This window comes from Puma concolor, chromosome D4, assembly GCF_028749965.1.
Source record: "Puma concolor isolate L17-30 chromosome D4, mPumCon1.1.hap2, whole genome shotgun sequence".
In the NCBI taxonomy this organism is placed as follows: domain Eukaryota; kingdom Metazoa; phylum Chordata; class Mammalia; order Carnivora; family Felidae; genus Puma; species Puma concolor.
In genome coordinates this window covers 78016110-78033736 of record NC_141679.1, presented here as the reverse complement: position 1 = coordinate 78033736, position 17627 = coordinate 78016110, and the positions used below count along the sequence as shown (strand labels likewise).

Here is a 17627-nt window from a genome sequence, read left to right as displayed (position 1 = left end):
CTCTGGCCTGATGGCTCAGAGCCTGGAGCCTGTTTCCGATTCTGTGTCTCCCTCTCTCTCTGCCCCTCCCCCGTTCGTGCTCTGTCTCTCTCTGTCCCAAAAATAAATAAACGTTGGAAAAAAAAAATTTTTTTTAAAAAGAGTGTGTGATTTATTCCAACCAGCCGGAAAGTCCTTAGCTTTTGGAACTTCCCCCCATAACCTCTGTTAAATCACCAGTCTGTGATTCCATTCAGGAAGTCAGACTGACTAAGAAATGATACAGCTACTTAAGGCTGTTGTTTTCAGGAAAATCATCATCTTCTGGGCTTGATTTGTCCATTGTTAAACAGCTTTCATCATGCATATCTTTGATTCACTTTTTCCCAGGCTCATATGGCTGTGGTATTAATATCCAAAAGTAGCAATAGTAATAATTCCCTTCGGTTAATATTAGTCAAAATTACGATGGTGAGATAGGAAGTTTTATGCTTTTTTTTTTTTTTTTTTTTTTTTTTTTGAGAGGACCGTGCTCTGGTACAGAACAGAATTAAATAGACCTTGCTATGAAGTGGACGTGGCCTTACATCCTAACCACAGAACTTGCATTTGTTAGCAGGTGACACATTAGAGAATATCTTTAAGTGTCAGTCTTCTCATCTGTAAATTTGAAATAACTAGTATCTTCTTAATTCATTGATGTGACAAAGCAAATGAGTTAGTACATACAAAGCCTTTACATGAAATGATTGGTTAGTTAAATCATTTTAACTAACAGCCTGGGTGGCTCAGTCAGTCAAGCGTCCGACTTCAGCTCAGGTCATGATCTCGTGGTTTGTGGGTTCGAGCCCTGTGTGCGGACAGCTCAGAGCCTGGAGCCTGCTTCAGATTCTGTGTCTCCCCCCGTCTCTGTCCCTCCCATGCTCATGCTCTGTCTCTCTCTGTCTCTCAATAATAAATAAATGTTAAAAAATATTTTAAAAATAAAGGTAACATTATTATTGTCACCATTATCATTATAGCCCCATGAGGTCTGCCAAGAAGGTACTGTTACTCCTATTTTATGTATTGAAATCTGAGCCTCCAAGGCGCTTGAATGGCTTTCCCATGGTCATATAACAAGTAAATAGAGCGCCTAGACCAGATCTCACTTTCTACCCTCCCAGGTGGTTCGCTGTCTGCTACAGCAGGATTCTGCTGCATTAAAAATAAACAGAATATGGCTTTTGCCCCTTTGTAAATTCTGGCAGCAGCATCTGGTAATTCAATGTGTTTCAGAGCTAGGGCTCTTCCTGTGTTCTCTTTCCAGTCTCCCTCCCCGAGATTCAATTTCTTGAGTAAGCCTCCTGCCTTAGAGAACTTCAGGATGCCAGGTTTCTATGTCAACTTCATGTGAGGCTTGGGATATTACCTATTCTTCAGGTGGACCCTTCAAGTGGGTAAATTTAGGGTTGTGCTGTGTCTCCCTTTCACTCTCTCTTTTATCTTCATAATAGCCCTGTAGCACAGGAGAAACTTACTTACCCTTGCCACTCAAGAAAAGGAATTAGAATTAGCATAAGAAACTGGTTCCAAATTATACCGCGAGGGGCACCTGGGTGACTTGGTTGGTTAAGCAACCAACTTCAGCTCAAGTCATGATCTCATAGTTCATGAGTTCAAGCCCCGTGTCACGGCTCCATGCTGACAGCTCAGAGCCTGGAGCCTGCTTTGGATTCTGTCTCCCTCTCTCTCTTTGCCCCTCCTCTGCTCAGCTCATGCTCTGTCTCTTTCTCTCTCAAAAATAAACATTTAAAAAATTAAAAGCAAATAAATTAAACTAAAAATTTCAAAAAAAAAATTATACTGTGAAAGTGTGGCAGAACCAGGATCCAAACCCAAGTGCGCCATACACATCTACTGGGCTAACAGCTCCATAAACAGGTCCACATAGAATTTTGTTTTTATCTACACCCCCTATATTTAGTAACAACAGCTAGAATGTTCCACGAGAAGAAAGTAAAAGTCAGACTTTCTAGCCACTTCTGATTTTCAAAGCATCTATATTCTTCTTTAGTTAGCAAAATAGACTCTTAGTGTTTTAGGTGGTAGGCTGAAATTCACACTCTCAGACTCTGAGCTATTGGGGTCCTCTCGTTTATCTAAGCCAAAAGAAGGGAGAATAACACTGCCAGTGGGAAACCCAGTGCAAGGTTCATGCTATGTTGCTCCTCCTCTAGACTGTCCAGCTTAAATCCTGTGTCAAGATACATTGCTAAAGTTGATGAACTCAGACTATATCAGCTTTATATCAAATTGCTTTCCAATGTCATTTAATGAAGACACTGAAAGGAATGGCCGTATATAAAGCCATGTGGCAGAAAGGATCACTGAGTACAGGGTGGTAGGTAATTGCTATAAATACAGAATCAGCTGGGCCCATCTGGAAGGCCATTTGGATGGGCCTATTTGCTTGAAAGCCCTGGGAGCCTCATGGACAAGAATGTGCTCTATTGGAAAAGAGCACTGAAGTGAGAAGGGCTTAGTCCAGCATCATGGGAGGAAATGGTTGATTTCATGGACAGCCTGCTGTCTCTTACACAGTTTAACCTTTGGCCCAACACCCATCCTTTGGTTTCACCATCGTAGCTCAGTTCTGGTGTTGAGTGCTGGCCATAACAAAGAGAAAATAAAAATAAAGAACAGTAGTACTAAAATCTCTATAAGAAATAGAAGGAAGGCATTAGAGAAACCATCTAGCATAGCTGACTTTTAATTTCAGAGAGACTTATTTTAAATCCAAGCTGTGCATTTACTACTAGCTATGTGACTTTGGGTATGTTACTTACAGTTTCAAAGTCTTTGTTTCCTAATGGGTAATAATGCTGATATTACCAGAATCAATCTCATAGTCATGGTATGGGAATTTAAATTAGATATCATACATAAAGCAGTAGAGTAGGACCTAAAAATAGCCACTACGGGTAAGTAACTATTATAACTCCTCTTCCTCTCTTCTGCAAAGTAACTTTTGGGATACTTGGAGTTAAGGAACCGAGTGGAGGAAATAGTTGAGACCATCTATGCAGACAACAACAGAGACAGGAAATAGCCATGGAAAGCTAGAGCCCCAGATACTGCATGGGTGGCAGAGAACAGTGGCCTGGGACCTGGGGGCCTTGACCAGGAGGTGCAAAGGACAACATCCCCTCTGGAGATGTTTCTTCATTCACTCATTAATTCTTCAAATAGGCAGATGTTGTTCTGTCTGCTGTGTGCAGGCCATTGACCTCAGGGCTGGAGCAACAAACGATGCATGCACATGCCCTCTGCCCTCACAGAGCAGTCAGTCATTTTTGTGAGAACTGTGTTTATGTAAGACCCTCCAAGGACCTGCTGGTGATTTCTAGAAAGGTGATAAAGTCCAGAAGGGGTCTAGGGTTCTGACAATCCTGTGTGTGGGTGGAGGCCAAGTCAGAAAGAAACTGCCTGATTCCAGTTACAGTCTTCCTGTGGTTCCACAGTTTGGGAAAACAGCAATTGCTAAAATATTGTTTTTGAGAAGACCACTTAGTGTTTCTTTCTGTTCGCCCTGCATAAAGTCCCAGAGGATCGCTCCTCCATAAAAGTAGTATCCCTTATATGTGCAATTATTTTGAATACTTACAACAGTTTACAGAGTAATATTCTACCCTCATTTTGTATTTGAGTTGGCTAGACTCTCATAAAAGTGAAGCCCAAAGCATACAGGATACATGGTGAATCTGAATTTTGGCTTTCTCCAGAAGCCACACTACCCAAAACACCAGCGGGGGGTGGGGGTGGGGGGTCTTTCCAACGGTTGAATGGGAAAACAGTATGCTAAACCTTACGCTTAGTGTCTTCCTTTCCCCTTTTCATTCTTTGTCCAGCTTTTCTGGTTCTAATCGGTTATTGCCCATTTGAATCTCCCTCACATCCTTTATGGAAAGAAATGTGTTGTAAGTAAATCATTTGATATATAATATGTATTGCATATGTATTTGCCTAAAGATTCATGGTTTCAGTGAAAAACCCTTGACTAGCGTCAACCACACAGAAAACTACAGGGGTTTCACTTCTTGTTTTACCAACTCTCAGCATGAAGCAGTGGGGTGTAGTAGAAAACTGAGCTGCCCTGAGGAGGCTGGAGGCCCAAGTCCAGGTCCTGCCGTTCACTTACACTGTGGCCTATTGACAATAAATTTACTTCCTTTAACTTCAGGTTTAATGTCAGTAAAATGAGGAAACTAATTCTTAACCTGCTACCTCACCTCAATGATAAGAAATTTATATGTGGTCGTAATTGTGTGACTATATTCCAAGTTGTAAGGTATTACACAAATTTAAGGCATTCCAACTAGTATTACTTTCTCTCTATTCCACTCTTCATGTCTTTTCAATCCAGAGGACTTAAATAGCTGCAAAGAATTTGCCCTAGGCCTGACTTTCTTCTTTCCTCCCCTTACATTTCCGTCGTATCATTTCTTTCCTTTCTGGTCTACCTCACCTGCAATTTTCTGAATTCCCATCTGGGAGAGGAGGCTGATGGGAAGAAGGCCAGCATCAGCCTTGTATACAAGAAACACTCTAGTTACATTTTGATTTTCCTCCATGGAGTCTTGTATGTTTGCTTGAACTAACACACATGTGCAAAACACACACTCACTATAGCGTGGACACGCGCAGAAAACACATGCCTTCAGGCATACTCAGAATCTAATGTAGACATTTGTATATAAGTAATCACATACAAACACAAGAGTAGAGAACCTAACTCAGACAGCTGTAGGGGCACCTGAATGTCTCAGTCGGTTAAGCATCCGACTCTTGATATCAGCTCAGGTCACAATTTCACAGTTCCTGAGATGGAGACCCACATCGGACTCTGCACTGACAGCATGGAACTTGCTTGGGATTCTCTCTCTCATCCTCCCCCGCTTGCTCTCTGTCTCAAAATAAATAAATAAACGTTAAAAAATAATAAAAATAATAAAGCAACAGCTGTAGACATTCACATCAATCACATATTCCCCTTGCAATATAATCACACTGTTCCATACAGACATAATCACACAGACACACACACAAACTCTTGCATCCACACACAGACAGTAATACTTAGAGACATGCACAAATACATAGATCCACTATCCACTTTCACTACCACGTAAGACTCAGAAGCACACCCAGCTGTGTGCAACACCTCCCACTATATTGCAATGAAAATGCACTCTGAAACACTCCGTCACAAGCACGCTCTTGGGTGTGGCCATGTTTTCAGTTTTGACAAGCATATTTTCCAAGTGTCTTCACTGATCTTCCTTTGAATGTACCATTCTGGGGAAGATAAGTGTGTGCTCTTCGAAGAATTCTCCTCAACATGACCCACTTTACCCTCAGTGACATTATTTTCTCAGTCATAACATCCACTCCTTCCTAAATGTGGTCACAGAGTGATACCCAACAGGAAACAATGTATGCTCCCCACCTTAAACTATTTCACAATCCCTGAAGGCTCCACCTGCTGTCAGGCAATATTCATCTGCTGTGGAAGAGACTGCTGCAGCTCTCGTCATGTGGTCACCTCAACTGTATCAGCCATATGTTTCTAGGACCATCAAAAAATGACCTCCTGAGGCCATCCTATTTCTTGGCCTGCCCTTAGCCTGAATTGCTCTTTATAAGACCAGGAATTTGGACTTGTCCCTCTCTCTTACAAAAAGTGCCACTTTAAACAAAATCATTGTAATGCTTCCTTCATGACAGTCATAGCGTAGTAGTTAATAACTTTAGAGTGACATCAAGTGACAAAGTGATGGAGTGAATTTCACATATTTTCTTGAATGATAGTGCTTAAATATGGAAATTTCTAGCATGTCTCTAAAAGCCTTATTTATGGTAAGAGTTTATAGAGAAGACATGAAAAATGAGAACTAGATTTATAAAAACAAAAATATATCAGGCACAGTTAGTTAATATTTAGAACATACAAAAGAAAGACCAGGATGTTTGTGGATATGTATTACTCAGATTTCCTTCGGAATTAGTTACAGACTTTAGCCTATGTAAGGAAACAGGTTGAAATTGGAGGGGAGGTGGTCTCAATCAGGAGCCTTCTGAGTTATCAAGTGGAATTTAAATTGCATTCAATAGAAAAGGGAAAAGTGAGTAAAGACCTCATTCAGTTAAATTTAAGCTGGCTAAAATGTAAAACATGAGGTAGTTTCCATTCAGAAGACTCAGGTGAAGAACTATACCTTCTTCTGATTTCACTAGGGCCCAGGGTCTTAGGTCTAATTCAGTTTGATGGGGTAAGTGTTGAGTTGACTTTCCCTGTCATGGACTCCTTAGCTGATTTGGTTGAAACATCCACCTGGAGATTCTGTAATTTAGCACAGTACTTACTCCCCCTGCACTGTAAACCCCATGAGGTCAGCAGTCCTGGGTTCCTCGGGCACCACTGAATCATCTGCCCTTGGCACAGCGCCAGGTATGTCACATTTAATTCTCATTTAGTGAACGAAGGTACTGGGTCAAGCTGGGCAAGAAGCACTGCAGGAGTGTTTCCTCCTCAGGCAGAGGTTACTCTTCCACGCTAGCTGCCTTCTGCATCTGCCATTCCTTCTGGACTGCGTGGTTTACCATCCAGCAAGGCTTTTCTGAGTCGTCTCCAGAAGATGTGCCTCCCCAGGACACTGTCCTCCCACTCCAGGTAGGTGTTCCTGTTGAGAAGGCGATACAGCTCCACCTGCTGCCGCAGCAGGGACTTCTCCAACTTCTGCAGGACGATAAAGATGATGCCGGCACGGCTGCTCAGAAACTGCCAAGTCTGGGCAATCTCATACTCAAAGATGCACCATCGACTCTGGATAAAGTGCTGGGACACCACGACGATAACCTTCCGGCTTTTATGGAAACCTTCCTGGATGATGTTGGCGGCGATGGCCACACCAGGAATAAAGTCTCTGTAGTGAAGGCAGAGCTGAAAAGGGGGCACCCCCTCCTCCAAGTTCTTTACCAATTCATTCCTCACCCAATCTTCATCCTGGCTTGAGTAGATAACGAAGGCGTCATAGGTGCTTTCACCTCTGCTATACTTTTTACAGCCAGCAAGAAGCATCAGGTGGAAATAGAACTTATACACCAGAACCACCACCAGAGAAACCAAGAGTACAGTGAAAACCGACACAGTAATGATGGTCTTTCTCACCTGACAGGTAGCATTCCTAAAATTCAGCATGGGCATGCCCTGCATGTCCAAAGGTTTTGCACACACCATCTGTTCAACTTCCACCAAGAGCTGCCTCTGGTCCTTGACCCACTGCAGGAAACTCTGGTGTTCACAAACACAAGCAAAATCATTCCGAGTAAGATTTAAGGAAGATAGATTACTTGGAAAATGCCGTAGTTCTTGCTCCTTAGAGGCCACTATACGATTAAAACTGCAGTCCAGAGTCTGGAGGGAGTGAAGAGGTTCATAAGGAAGTGTATCCAATGATAAGAGGTGGTTGTGACTCATATTTAGCAACTGAAGTTTAGGGAGTGAGTTAAATGCCACTTGGGACACCTGTTCCAGCTGACAATCAGAGAGGTCTAGAATGGTCAAGTTAGTCAGCTCCATGAAAATATTTGGAAGGAAGTTGTCCTGGAAAGAATTGCCAGCCATTTTTAAGATTTGGAGGCTGATCAAGCCATTGAAGATGCCATGGAAGGCAACTTGGGTGTGAGTGTAAGAAATATCAAGGTAACGGAGGTTTTTGAGGGGTAGGAATACTGAAAAATCACTGACCTGTTTCAAACTGGAATGCTGGAAGTCTAGGTATTCTAACTGTTCTAAGCCCAAGAAGTTTGAACTCATGGTAATAATATTGTTGAAGCTTAGATCTAAATGCTTCAGTCTGGTTGTCCCCAAATCTCTCTCAGAACAGCAACTCTTGAAACTAAAGTCATTTCTACTGAGATCTAGAAACTCAAGGCTTTCCAACTTAACCTGAGTAAAAGTGTTCCCAACTTTGTTGGCAGAGAAAACAAGCTCCTTGAGAGAGTCCAGCTTCCATGTGGGAAATTGTTCAAATTCACAGTTAACCAATTCTAACCGTTGCCATCCGAGATTTTTAGGGAGCTGTTTTAACCCGTTGAAATACAGATGCACCAGAGAAATGGTAGAAACGTTTGCCAAACAATTAAATGAGTCAGTAGCGTCCTCTGAGAACTTGTCAAAGTATGCTATCCGGAATTTTTCTATGATCAAATTGCACAGTCCCTCCAGGATAGATTTGTCAAATCTTTCCAAGTTCCTTTCATTTTTAAATTCTCCCAGAACCAACTGATGGATCTGTAAACCTGCCAGACCTTGAATAGAAGCTTTCATTACATCTGTACTATTAAAATTACTTCTCAAAATCAGTTCATGGAGCTTAATTTCTTTAAAGGCACCTGGTTGGATAAAGTCTAAAGGGTTTAGGGACAAGTCTAAAGAAAGGTTGAGTAGAGGCTTTTGATGTAGAACCTGTAAGTCTTTATGATAAATATTTTGGATCTTGTTATTGGAAAGATCCAAATACTCAAGGTTGGGCATGTTAGATAAATATTCAGGTAATTTGAAGGAATGGATAAGATTGTGAGCCACATTAAGCTCCTTCAACGTTTTGAGATGTCCAATGGGGAAGTCCTCTAGAGATGCTATATTTGTCTCCACAACCACCAGCGTCTGTAAACTTGATAGTCCAGAAAAAGCTCCTGGGAATAACCTCTGGATAGGATTTCCTGTCAATATCAAGATGGAGAGGTGGTTTAGGCCCTGATATGCATCATCTTCAATTATTTGAATTTCACACCTACAGGGAAAAGAGATACAGATTATATAATATTTCTGCTGAATCAAAACTCAAAATGGAGTAACCACCCCAGTCACCTAGCTCTTCACACAGATGTGACATGCCATATGATCTATGCCATCGACAAAGACATGAAGCAGGACAGATCATGACACGAGCAAATAAGAAACCCCACAGATGCAGTATTATTACGCTGGACACAATGACAAACTCTTTTTAGCACACTAGGCACACGTGCTAAGCAGAGGCAACACATCCATCAGAAAGAAGTCAGTTAAAGATCAATAATTGGGATACGTGAAGACTGTATGGCTGATAGAGTATGTAACCACCTTGGATTAACTTTAGCTATTTCCTGCCATACATAATTGTGATTGTCCATCAGATTGGCACAGATGATATGGATAGCTGTTAGTTGTTAGGCATGCTAAATAACCGGTCAATGTCAATTTTAAAGACATAAAAAATTACACATTTGTGTTACCCTCAATGTCTATGCAGAGTTCTCCATGTATGATAGCTAGATATTTGAAAGTTGTGGTTATCACAGGTAAATGTTAGTAGTAACAGGTGATGGGAGTGAGTTGTATGGAAGAAAAGGAAAGTATACTATGAAACCTTATATGGAAGGAATGTACCTAGACAGAGGGGACCAGAGCAGGCTTCCATGAGAGCACTTAAGTTGTAACCTGAAAGATGAGTAAGGATTACCAAGAAAAGGAAGTGAGTCTGAGGTAGGCAACAGCCATGATACATGGAGGAACCATAAGAAACTGCTTCTGTGTCTGGAGTACAGAGAGGGAAGTGGAGGAGTGTGAGACGAACTTGTGGAGAAAGGAGGGTACAAAGCAAAGGCTTCAAGACTGGATAAAGGATTTTGAATTTTATCTCCAGAGGAATGGAAGCCATGCTGTATACAGTGTTCATAGAGGTGTCCTACAGACAAGGTTCTTATCCAGCCAATGAATGGCAAGTCAATGGTAAACACCTGCCAGTCCTACAAGTGCATGACAGTTAGAATTTGCAAGTGAGTTATTTCCTAGTCCAACCTGAATCACGTTAACAATTTCTCCACTTGTCCTATCCCCTCCATGTGGGTCATGGGTAATCAAAGCATTTTGGCCCAAGCTTTTGTTATCGATTGGTAATTCAATAGAAGGTGGAAGATGCTATAGAAAGAATACTGGAAAAGTGGGCAAGATATCTTAGATCTGGTGTCTTTGATGTCCTCTCTCTCATATCACATGATTTTGGAAACTTCCTCTCCGGACCTCAGTTATCACCTTTCTAAATGAGGCAGCTAAACTTGATTATTTCTCAAGTTGTAACCTATAAACTTATGTATATTGCTGTGTGCATCAGATGACTGGAGAGGTCTTGCTGTTGCTCTGTCTCATCAAAGGGGGCTCATCACTTTAGAGAAACAGAGCATTAAGATGAAGAGAACATTTAACTTGGAAGCAGGAGATGTGACTATGAATCTCTGCTGCAGCAAGCTCTACAAAACGTAGAGAGTGAATGTAGATACATTACTTAAACTCTCTGTACTTCAGTTTCCTTGTCCAAAAAAGCAAATACATGTGTCAATAGGTTTCCATAAGAATAACAGGGTGCCTGGTCTATTATAAAGCATCCTAGAGGACTAGTTGAATCACTATATGTGAACATTGTGAAGGGATATGAGAAGGGAAAGGATATCTACAATACTATGTTTGTCCTTGCCCTAAACCGTAATCAAGAGAGAGAGAGAGCTGGCCTCTCTTGAGGCACATAGTTAAGGCCTCTGAGAAAAGTTCCTTACGTATTCCTTATAAAACACATGGTCTGATGAGAAACTACTTCTTGCTTTAAAAAAGAGGAGGGGAGATCTGTTTATCTTAATTATAGTTCTTGAAAAAGTCTTATTCAGAAAAATGAAATTCAGAAACTAATGAAGTGCTATAACAATAGTAATATTTTTATTCTCACAAAGTCTGCCTTATAAGGTTCTTAATATATATGCATGTTAACATCCACGATCACATTTAGCCCTGTGTGGTAAGTTTCATCATTTCTGTTTCACAGATAAGAATACTGAGGGGCGCCTGGGTGGCGCAGTCGGTTAAGTGTCCGACTTCAGCCAGGTCACGATCTCGCGGTCCGGGAGTTTGAGCCCCGCATCGGACTCTGGGCTTGATGGCTCAGAGCCTGGAGCCTGTTTCCGATTCTGTGTCTCCCTCTCTCTCTCTGCCCCTCCCCCATTCATGCTCTGTCTCTCTCTGTCCCAAAAATAAATAAACGTTGAAAAAAAAAATTAAAAAAAAAAAAAGAATACTGAGACTCAGGGAGATCAAGTGACATGCCTCAGTCCATGTGGCTGTAAATGTTGGAGGAAGATCTGGCTCAGGTCTTCTGAGCCCCACAGAGCTCTCTCCTCAACCCCCACTGCCTTTCAAAACACTCCATTCCCTCTTTGTTATACACTTTCACTGTCCAAGTTAGAGTATAAAACATCAGGTGTCCCCTCTTCTTTCTATATAAAGATCTGCTCTAAAGAAGGTTTTCATGCTATGGTCTTAGAATTTATTAAAAGTTTCTATAATAAATAGCCATATATATAAATGCTTCTGCATTTTCCCCAAACTCTTATATAGAATATGATCCATTATCTAGTACATTTTAAAGTAAGGCCCTAATGATGAAAATAATTTTAGAATCCAATTCTCTCCCCAAAATAATGATAATAATTTCACCTGCCCTAATAAATGTTACCTTTCCCTGAATCAGAAAAGAAAAATCTTAGTCACTGTTCTTTCTTACAGCAGATATTTTTCTTTGATCTTGCCATCTTTCTTCTTGGGTTACTTATATCTTCCTATTTCCCTATCTCTATCACACTTTCAATATTCTAGATATTTTTTTGAATCCTACTCAGTTCATGAAATCTGTCTTGATTACCCACTGCAGAGAAGGCCTCTCTTTTGAACGACACAACATTTTGCCTCTAGTTTGCACATAGTTTATCCCTTACTGGTGTGTATTCCCATGCTTATCTCAGGTTCAAAAATCCCAAATCAGAATCAAGGAACATTTATTGAATGCCTACTATGGGCCTAACATCATGTTCAGGATTTTAATATGTTACTTCATTCAAGTGTGTATGCCCTCTTTAATAGCTGGAGTTGTATATATCAATAAACTTTTATTTCCTAGTAGACTCTATACTATATAGCAAATAGTACTCAATAAATATCTGCTGGTGAAAGAGTTTGAGTCAATTTTCTCCCCTGTCCTAAAATCAAAAGATAGAACTGTTCTTAGAAATTGTCTTGTCCAGGCACTCATTTCACAGATGAGGCAACTGAGACCTGGAGAAAGGAAGGGGCTTGTCCAAAGTTATACAGCAAATAAGATACCTGCTGAATGACTAAGTGAATAAAGAGGAGACTCCTGACATAAGAACAAAATGATAGAACAATGAGCATTTCACCTTTGCCGTCTGTAAAATCTCAGTCATTACCTGGATAAATCCAGCACCTGCAGTTCTGGGAACTTGGAGAAACTATGGCTGCCTAAATTTCTCAGGGGGTTAAAGCTCATGTCCAGGTCCTTGGTTGATGAGGGGATGTTGTCGGGGATTTTGTGAAGATTCAGGTCCATGCATTGGTAAGTAATGTTAGGAACCACCTGCAATGATCACATGTTAGATACAGTGTCTTAATACATGCACCTCAATGGACTGCCCTCTCTACACCCTTCTCCTAAGCCAGACCCATGGAGACCTCCTGGACTGGGGCCATCCAACCATCTTTCATCCATCAATCCATCCATCCATCCATCCATCCATCCATCCACTCATTCATTCATTCATTTATCCACTCACTTTATAAAATCTCTTACTCTAGATTTGGAAGGGGAGAGAACTTCCTATGTCCTCTTTTCTAACCTCTGCTATCACAATGGCAGCATTTAGGGAGAAGCAGGGGAATCAACTGCTGAAAGGCTAAGGCTCTGGAGTCCAGAAGCCCTGAGTTTCACCCCAGTGTTCCATGGGATTTGGGGCAAAACCTTTTTTACACCAAGTACCCCACAATTGTATACAGCCTCGAGGAGACTATCAGTTCAGGTGCCTGGACTTCATAGTCATAACTCAATTTTTGCCAGTTGCATTCTCTCTTTTGGCTGATTGACCTTTGAGTAGGTAACACAGAAATGGGGAAAAATCCTTCAAATGCTTGGACTTCAGTGGTGTAACCTAGCAAATAAGGCCAAGTACTTTATGCTCCCTTGGTTCCTATGCTTGTTTCCATCATATTCCCCAAATTCTTTGTAGGCCTTGTTCTCTAACTTCCCATTTAATTTCTGAATTCTCTGATTTATTCAACAAAATTTCTTGCTTAAGCCAGCTAATTTTGGTTTTCTGTTTAAAACCAAACCAAAATAGAATCTGTTAAAAGGATGAAATGAAATAAGGTATTTGAAGAGATTATCCCAAAGCCTATTACAGTGTAAATGATCAATACATGTTAACATTTATTGTTATTAGTTATTATTAATCCCCTACCATATGTGGGCCTATTTCTTATATGTTATATACTTTAATCTTCAAATAAACCTTTTAAAGAAGAAGAAGTCAGAGTGATGGAATAATCTGCATAAGGTCTTACAGGTCACGTGTGCAGCTCTTCACTTCATCGATGGGCATGTCTCTGGAAATGCTATCCCCTGTAGGAGCCTCCCAGACCATACCGTCTCATAGAGGATGGTACCAGGCATCCTTCCCTTACGCTCTGTCATCTGCCTTCGCAGGGTGTATCACCATCTAACATTACACTGTCTATGTGATTGTGCCATGTGTCTTTTCATTACCCTTACTACATTGTAAGCTTTGATATTCTTGCCCTCTGCTATGTCTCCAGCACTCACAGTTGTGCCTGGCAAATGGTGAATGCTCACTAGGTATTTATCGACTAAATGAGAGAATACCTGATTGAATGAAGATTTGCTTAAATCCAAATTGTAGCCATTTTATCTAAGTGCTACAGACAGTACAAAGACCAGTGTGAAATGGCTCCAGACTTCAAGGAGCTTACAGTCTAGAGGAAGAGCTAAGATAGGAACACAACTCATACTAGTGTAATGGACCGTAAACCAGGCCTGGAAATTTTTTTTCCCCAAAATAGTTCCTTTGGCACATAAGTGGTAGAGGTCAATTCTGGATCCAGGGATTATAGAAGGCCTCTGAGAATGAGAAGGTTTCAAGGTGAGTCTTCAAGGATGAGCAAGATTTGAATATGTGGAAAGAGAAAGAAGGAGAGAATAATGTAAGCAAGAAAAGGATGGAAACTATTTCAGAGCGGCTGGTCCATAGTGGGAGAAATGGATCCTCATCCAGTGCAGAAGATAGAGCCCTGTGGCAGTATTTTTAATCATCTAAAATATGTAAGTTGAGCAATTTCTATGTGCTAGGTACTGGGTATAGTCTAAGCTTTGACAGTAGGCATTTCTTGTAATTCAGGTGTCTGGTTTAAGCTTTTAATTGGGGGAGGCATCAGCTTCGAAGAGGGCTAAGATAAACACAACACCAGCCACATGACTAGATAGAGCCAGGACTTCTTCCCCCACTGAGCCTTCTTTTTTTCCCCCTCTACCTCCTCCCTTTAACTCCCTGCTGTTATGTTTTAAATTCACCACTAAGAAGGGAGCCAGGGAAACCCTAAGGCCCCATTCTCAACCCCAGTAAAAACAGAACACCATACGCTTGAGCAGTTTTTCTCTCTACCCTCAATATTGAGGCCACATGTGTGGCCCTACATGTGCTATATAATTTCCAGGTCTTATAAGTTATAAATTTTTAGTTTTTCAAAGTTTCCAGATGGTTATTGCTGAAAGGTACCTTACAATCCGAAAGAACCACAAGGGCTGGTCCAACCCAACATTGGTTATTGATAGACTGAGACCAGCACAAAATGCTGTGATATAGTGATAAATAAAATCAGCAATGTTATCCTTCACTTACAGATTCCATTTTAAAAGAACGGAAAAATAGTGAACAAATACACAAAAAGTATTTAATGATGTGCTATAAAAAGTAAATCGTCATAGAGATTAGAGGCAAATATGGGGCATAGGGAGTTCTACATGAGGTGATCAAGGAACACTTCCAAGAGGAGGTGACATTTTAGCAGAAATATGAAGTGAGGGATTAAGTCATGATGATAACTAAAACTGCACTTTCCATCATGGTAGCCACTAGCTACACATGGCTATTGAGGATGAGAAACAGTCTAAATTGAGAGGTATATTAAATGTAAAATACATACTAAATCTCAAACACTCTGTGCCACAGAAAGGCTGTGAAATATTTTATTAATAGTTTAACATATATTACATTTTCAAATAATATTTTGAATATATTGGGTTAAATAAAAATATTAAAATCAGATTTATCAGTTTTTATTTTTTCAAAGTGGCTATCAGAAATTTTAAAGCTACATTTTATACTTAGTTAGCTACAATTTACTTAAGTACAACTTTGGCTAAATTTAGTTGGCTACATTTATTGTTTAAATAAGATGATGTGACCCACATGATATTGCCTTTGGGCAGCACTGATTTAGGAGCAAAGCATTCTAGCTAGAGGAAGGCAGTGCAAAGGCCGTGGGGTAGCAAACTGTCCTAATAGCACTCAAAAGTTATCACAAGTTGTTAAGAGGGCAATTTGTTGGAACTGAGACTTAGGCAAAACAACAAATAAACAAACAAAAATGTGCAGAGTTAATTAGAGTGGGGGACTCCAGAGGCACGCGACCAGTCACTATCCAAGACTCAAGGCCAGGAAAACTGAGGACCTGCCCTAGGGTGGCACTTAGGGGATAGGCAGGGTTGGACAGGTTTTGGAGACTGAGAATATGGGGTGTGGGAAAAGGGAAGGTGTGATTTTATCTAGTGGTGACTTTGATTAGAGGACCATCCCCATTAACCTAACAGCAGGAGGGACACAGAGGAGACAAGGAGTAGGGCTCTGGACAGGAAATTGGAGGAAGGGAAGACTTTGAGATGACAAATTTGTCTTTGTTACATATGGTATGTATTTCCCCCATGGTATTTCCGCCATGCCCTCAATCTCTGCACACCACTGGTTATGCTTTTCTTGAGTTTCTGACCCTGTCACACATTAAATCCCAGGACATTCTCTTGGTTATTGGGTCCTACCATGGGCTCCCAAAGCACTTGTGAAAGTCCATGCACAGGGTGGGGAGGGACAAAAGAGATCCATCATGAATGAGATTATGCAAAAGTCGGTTGGTATTTCACAAAGAAAGAAGCCATTGCATTAGCTGTCATTTTATATGGTTCTTTCTTCCCCCACCCCTTGTATCTTTTTTTCTCATTTTCCATTTTGCCTTCATTTCTCTTTCTCCCCTTTTCTTTTCTAAACTCCTTTCTTTTCATCCTTTGGAACCAGGGCTAGATCCACAAGTCTGAAATCCACTTAGAAATTTCTCCCTATTAAGAGAAAACACACCCCCCCCCCCACACACACACCCCCCACACACACACTCACACACTCCTTCCAGAGATTGAAAGGGGTGAAGTGAGTGCTTGAAGCTGAGAGTACAGACCACTAGCAGAAGGAAATGACAGGAAGCAGAATTCTTACAGCTCTCTGTTTAAGCGGGTATTATTATAATGCTTTCATAGATGTGAAAACTAGCTTCAGAGAGGTTTAATAACTTCTTCAAGATCACACAGCCCAGAAGTCAAAGAACAGTGATTTTAAGCAGATCTGACCTAAAGCCCCTATTAGCACTTAAAGTCCTGAATGGGACATGACCCATGGGCTACCTGTTGGTGCCATGGAACAACGAATTGTTTGGTCCCTGTGCCTTCTCAAGTCCTTAAGGTAATTTGACTCTTTTTTGCAAATGAAATTCGGCAACTAGCAGGGGATCCACAGTGGGAAGTTCTGAGCAGAGAGCAGTTTTTCAGAAGCAAGACAAATCTCATAGGAGATGAGCTGACACTAACCACATACCTCCACACAAGGGTCCCAGCTCTCAGGTCTCAGGCAGGAGAGGAAGGCCATGGCTGGGATCAGAGTCCCAGCCAGGCGGGTAGGAGGCATCATTCTGGCATTTTCTGTGTCCACAAATGGCTCGGTGAAACATGACACGCTGTATCCGCCTGCTGGTGTGGCCTCCGGGGTACTGCCGCTTTCTCTCCCCTGCTCAGTGCCCTAGGACAATGACTGTATTCAAAGCAACGCTGCGTTCCGAGGCAAGAGGAAGTGAGAAAGGCAACCTTAGCATTCTGGGCTTTTGTTTCTCTAATATTTATGTCCCCAGTCACAGGAGGGGAAGTTAGAAGAAGAAGAAAATGTCTGCAGATCAGTGGTCCAAGTAACAGCAAGAGGAAGCTGACTTTGATCCCGGGAAGTCATCTGACCTCCTGGTTAGTGAACTTAGGAAAGCAATCAAACTGGTCAAACAGCCTGCGCAACAATCCAGGACGTGGCTTTCCAGTTTCGTTTTAGTACAGGAAACTCACTGTATGTATTCATTTCCTAAAGCTACCGTGACAAATTACCACACACTGGGGTGGGGGTGGGGGGCTTCAAGGGCAGATGTTTATTTCCTCATGAAGTTCTGGAGCCTGGAAGTCTGAGATGGAGGTGTGGGCAGGGATGACGGCTCTTCAGGCTCTCTCCTCGGCATACAGGTGGCTGCCTTCACTTGCTCTTCCCTGTGTGTGTGTGTGTGTGTGTGTGTGTGTGTGTGTGTGTGTGTGTGTCTGTGTGTGTGTGTGTGTGTGTCTGTGTCCCAATTTCCC

General features: G+C 41.4%; 1 protein-coding gene across 1 annotated transcript; it reads right to left on the bottom strand.

Annotated features, from left to right (window-relative positions):
- Nucleotides 1–5903: 5903 nt before the first annotated feature.
- On the bottom strand, nucleotides 5904–17238 carry TLR4 (toll like receptor 4). Its single transcript, XM_025923413.2, has 3 exons — nucleotides 16834–17238; nucleotides 12316–12482; nucleotides 5904–8816 (listed from the first exon to the last, which is right to left on the bottom strand). Exons 1-3 carry the CDS (start codon nucleotides 16924–16926, stop codon nucleotides 6575–6577), a joined length of 2502 nt encoding a protein of 833 aa, XP_025779198.2. The 5' UTR covers nucleotides 16927–17238; the 3' UTR covers nucleotides 5904–6574.
- Nucleotides 17239–17627: the final 389 nt, after the last annotated feature.

Coding starts and splice junctions, on each gene's coding strand:
- TLR4 (XM_025923413.2), bottom strand. CDS start 16,926: ATGATGCCTCCTACCCGCCTGGCTGGGACTCTGATCCCAGCCATGGCC. Junction 12,483..16,833: donor GCTGGGACCCTTGTGTGGAG/GTATGTGGTTAG, acceptor TGATCATTGCAG/GTGGTTCCTAACATTACTTA. Junction 8,817..12,315: donor CAGGTGCTGGATTTATCCAG/GTAATGACTGAG, acceptor TTTTCCCTGTAG/GTGTGAAATTCAAATAATTG.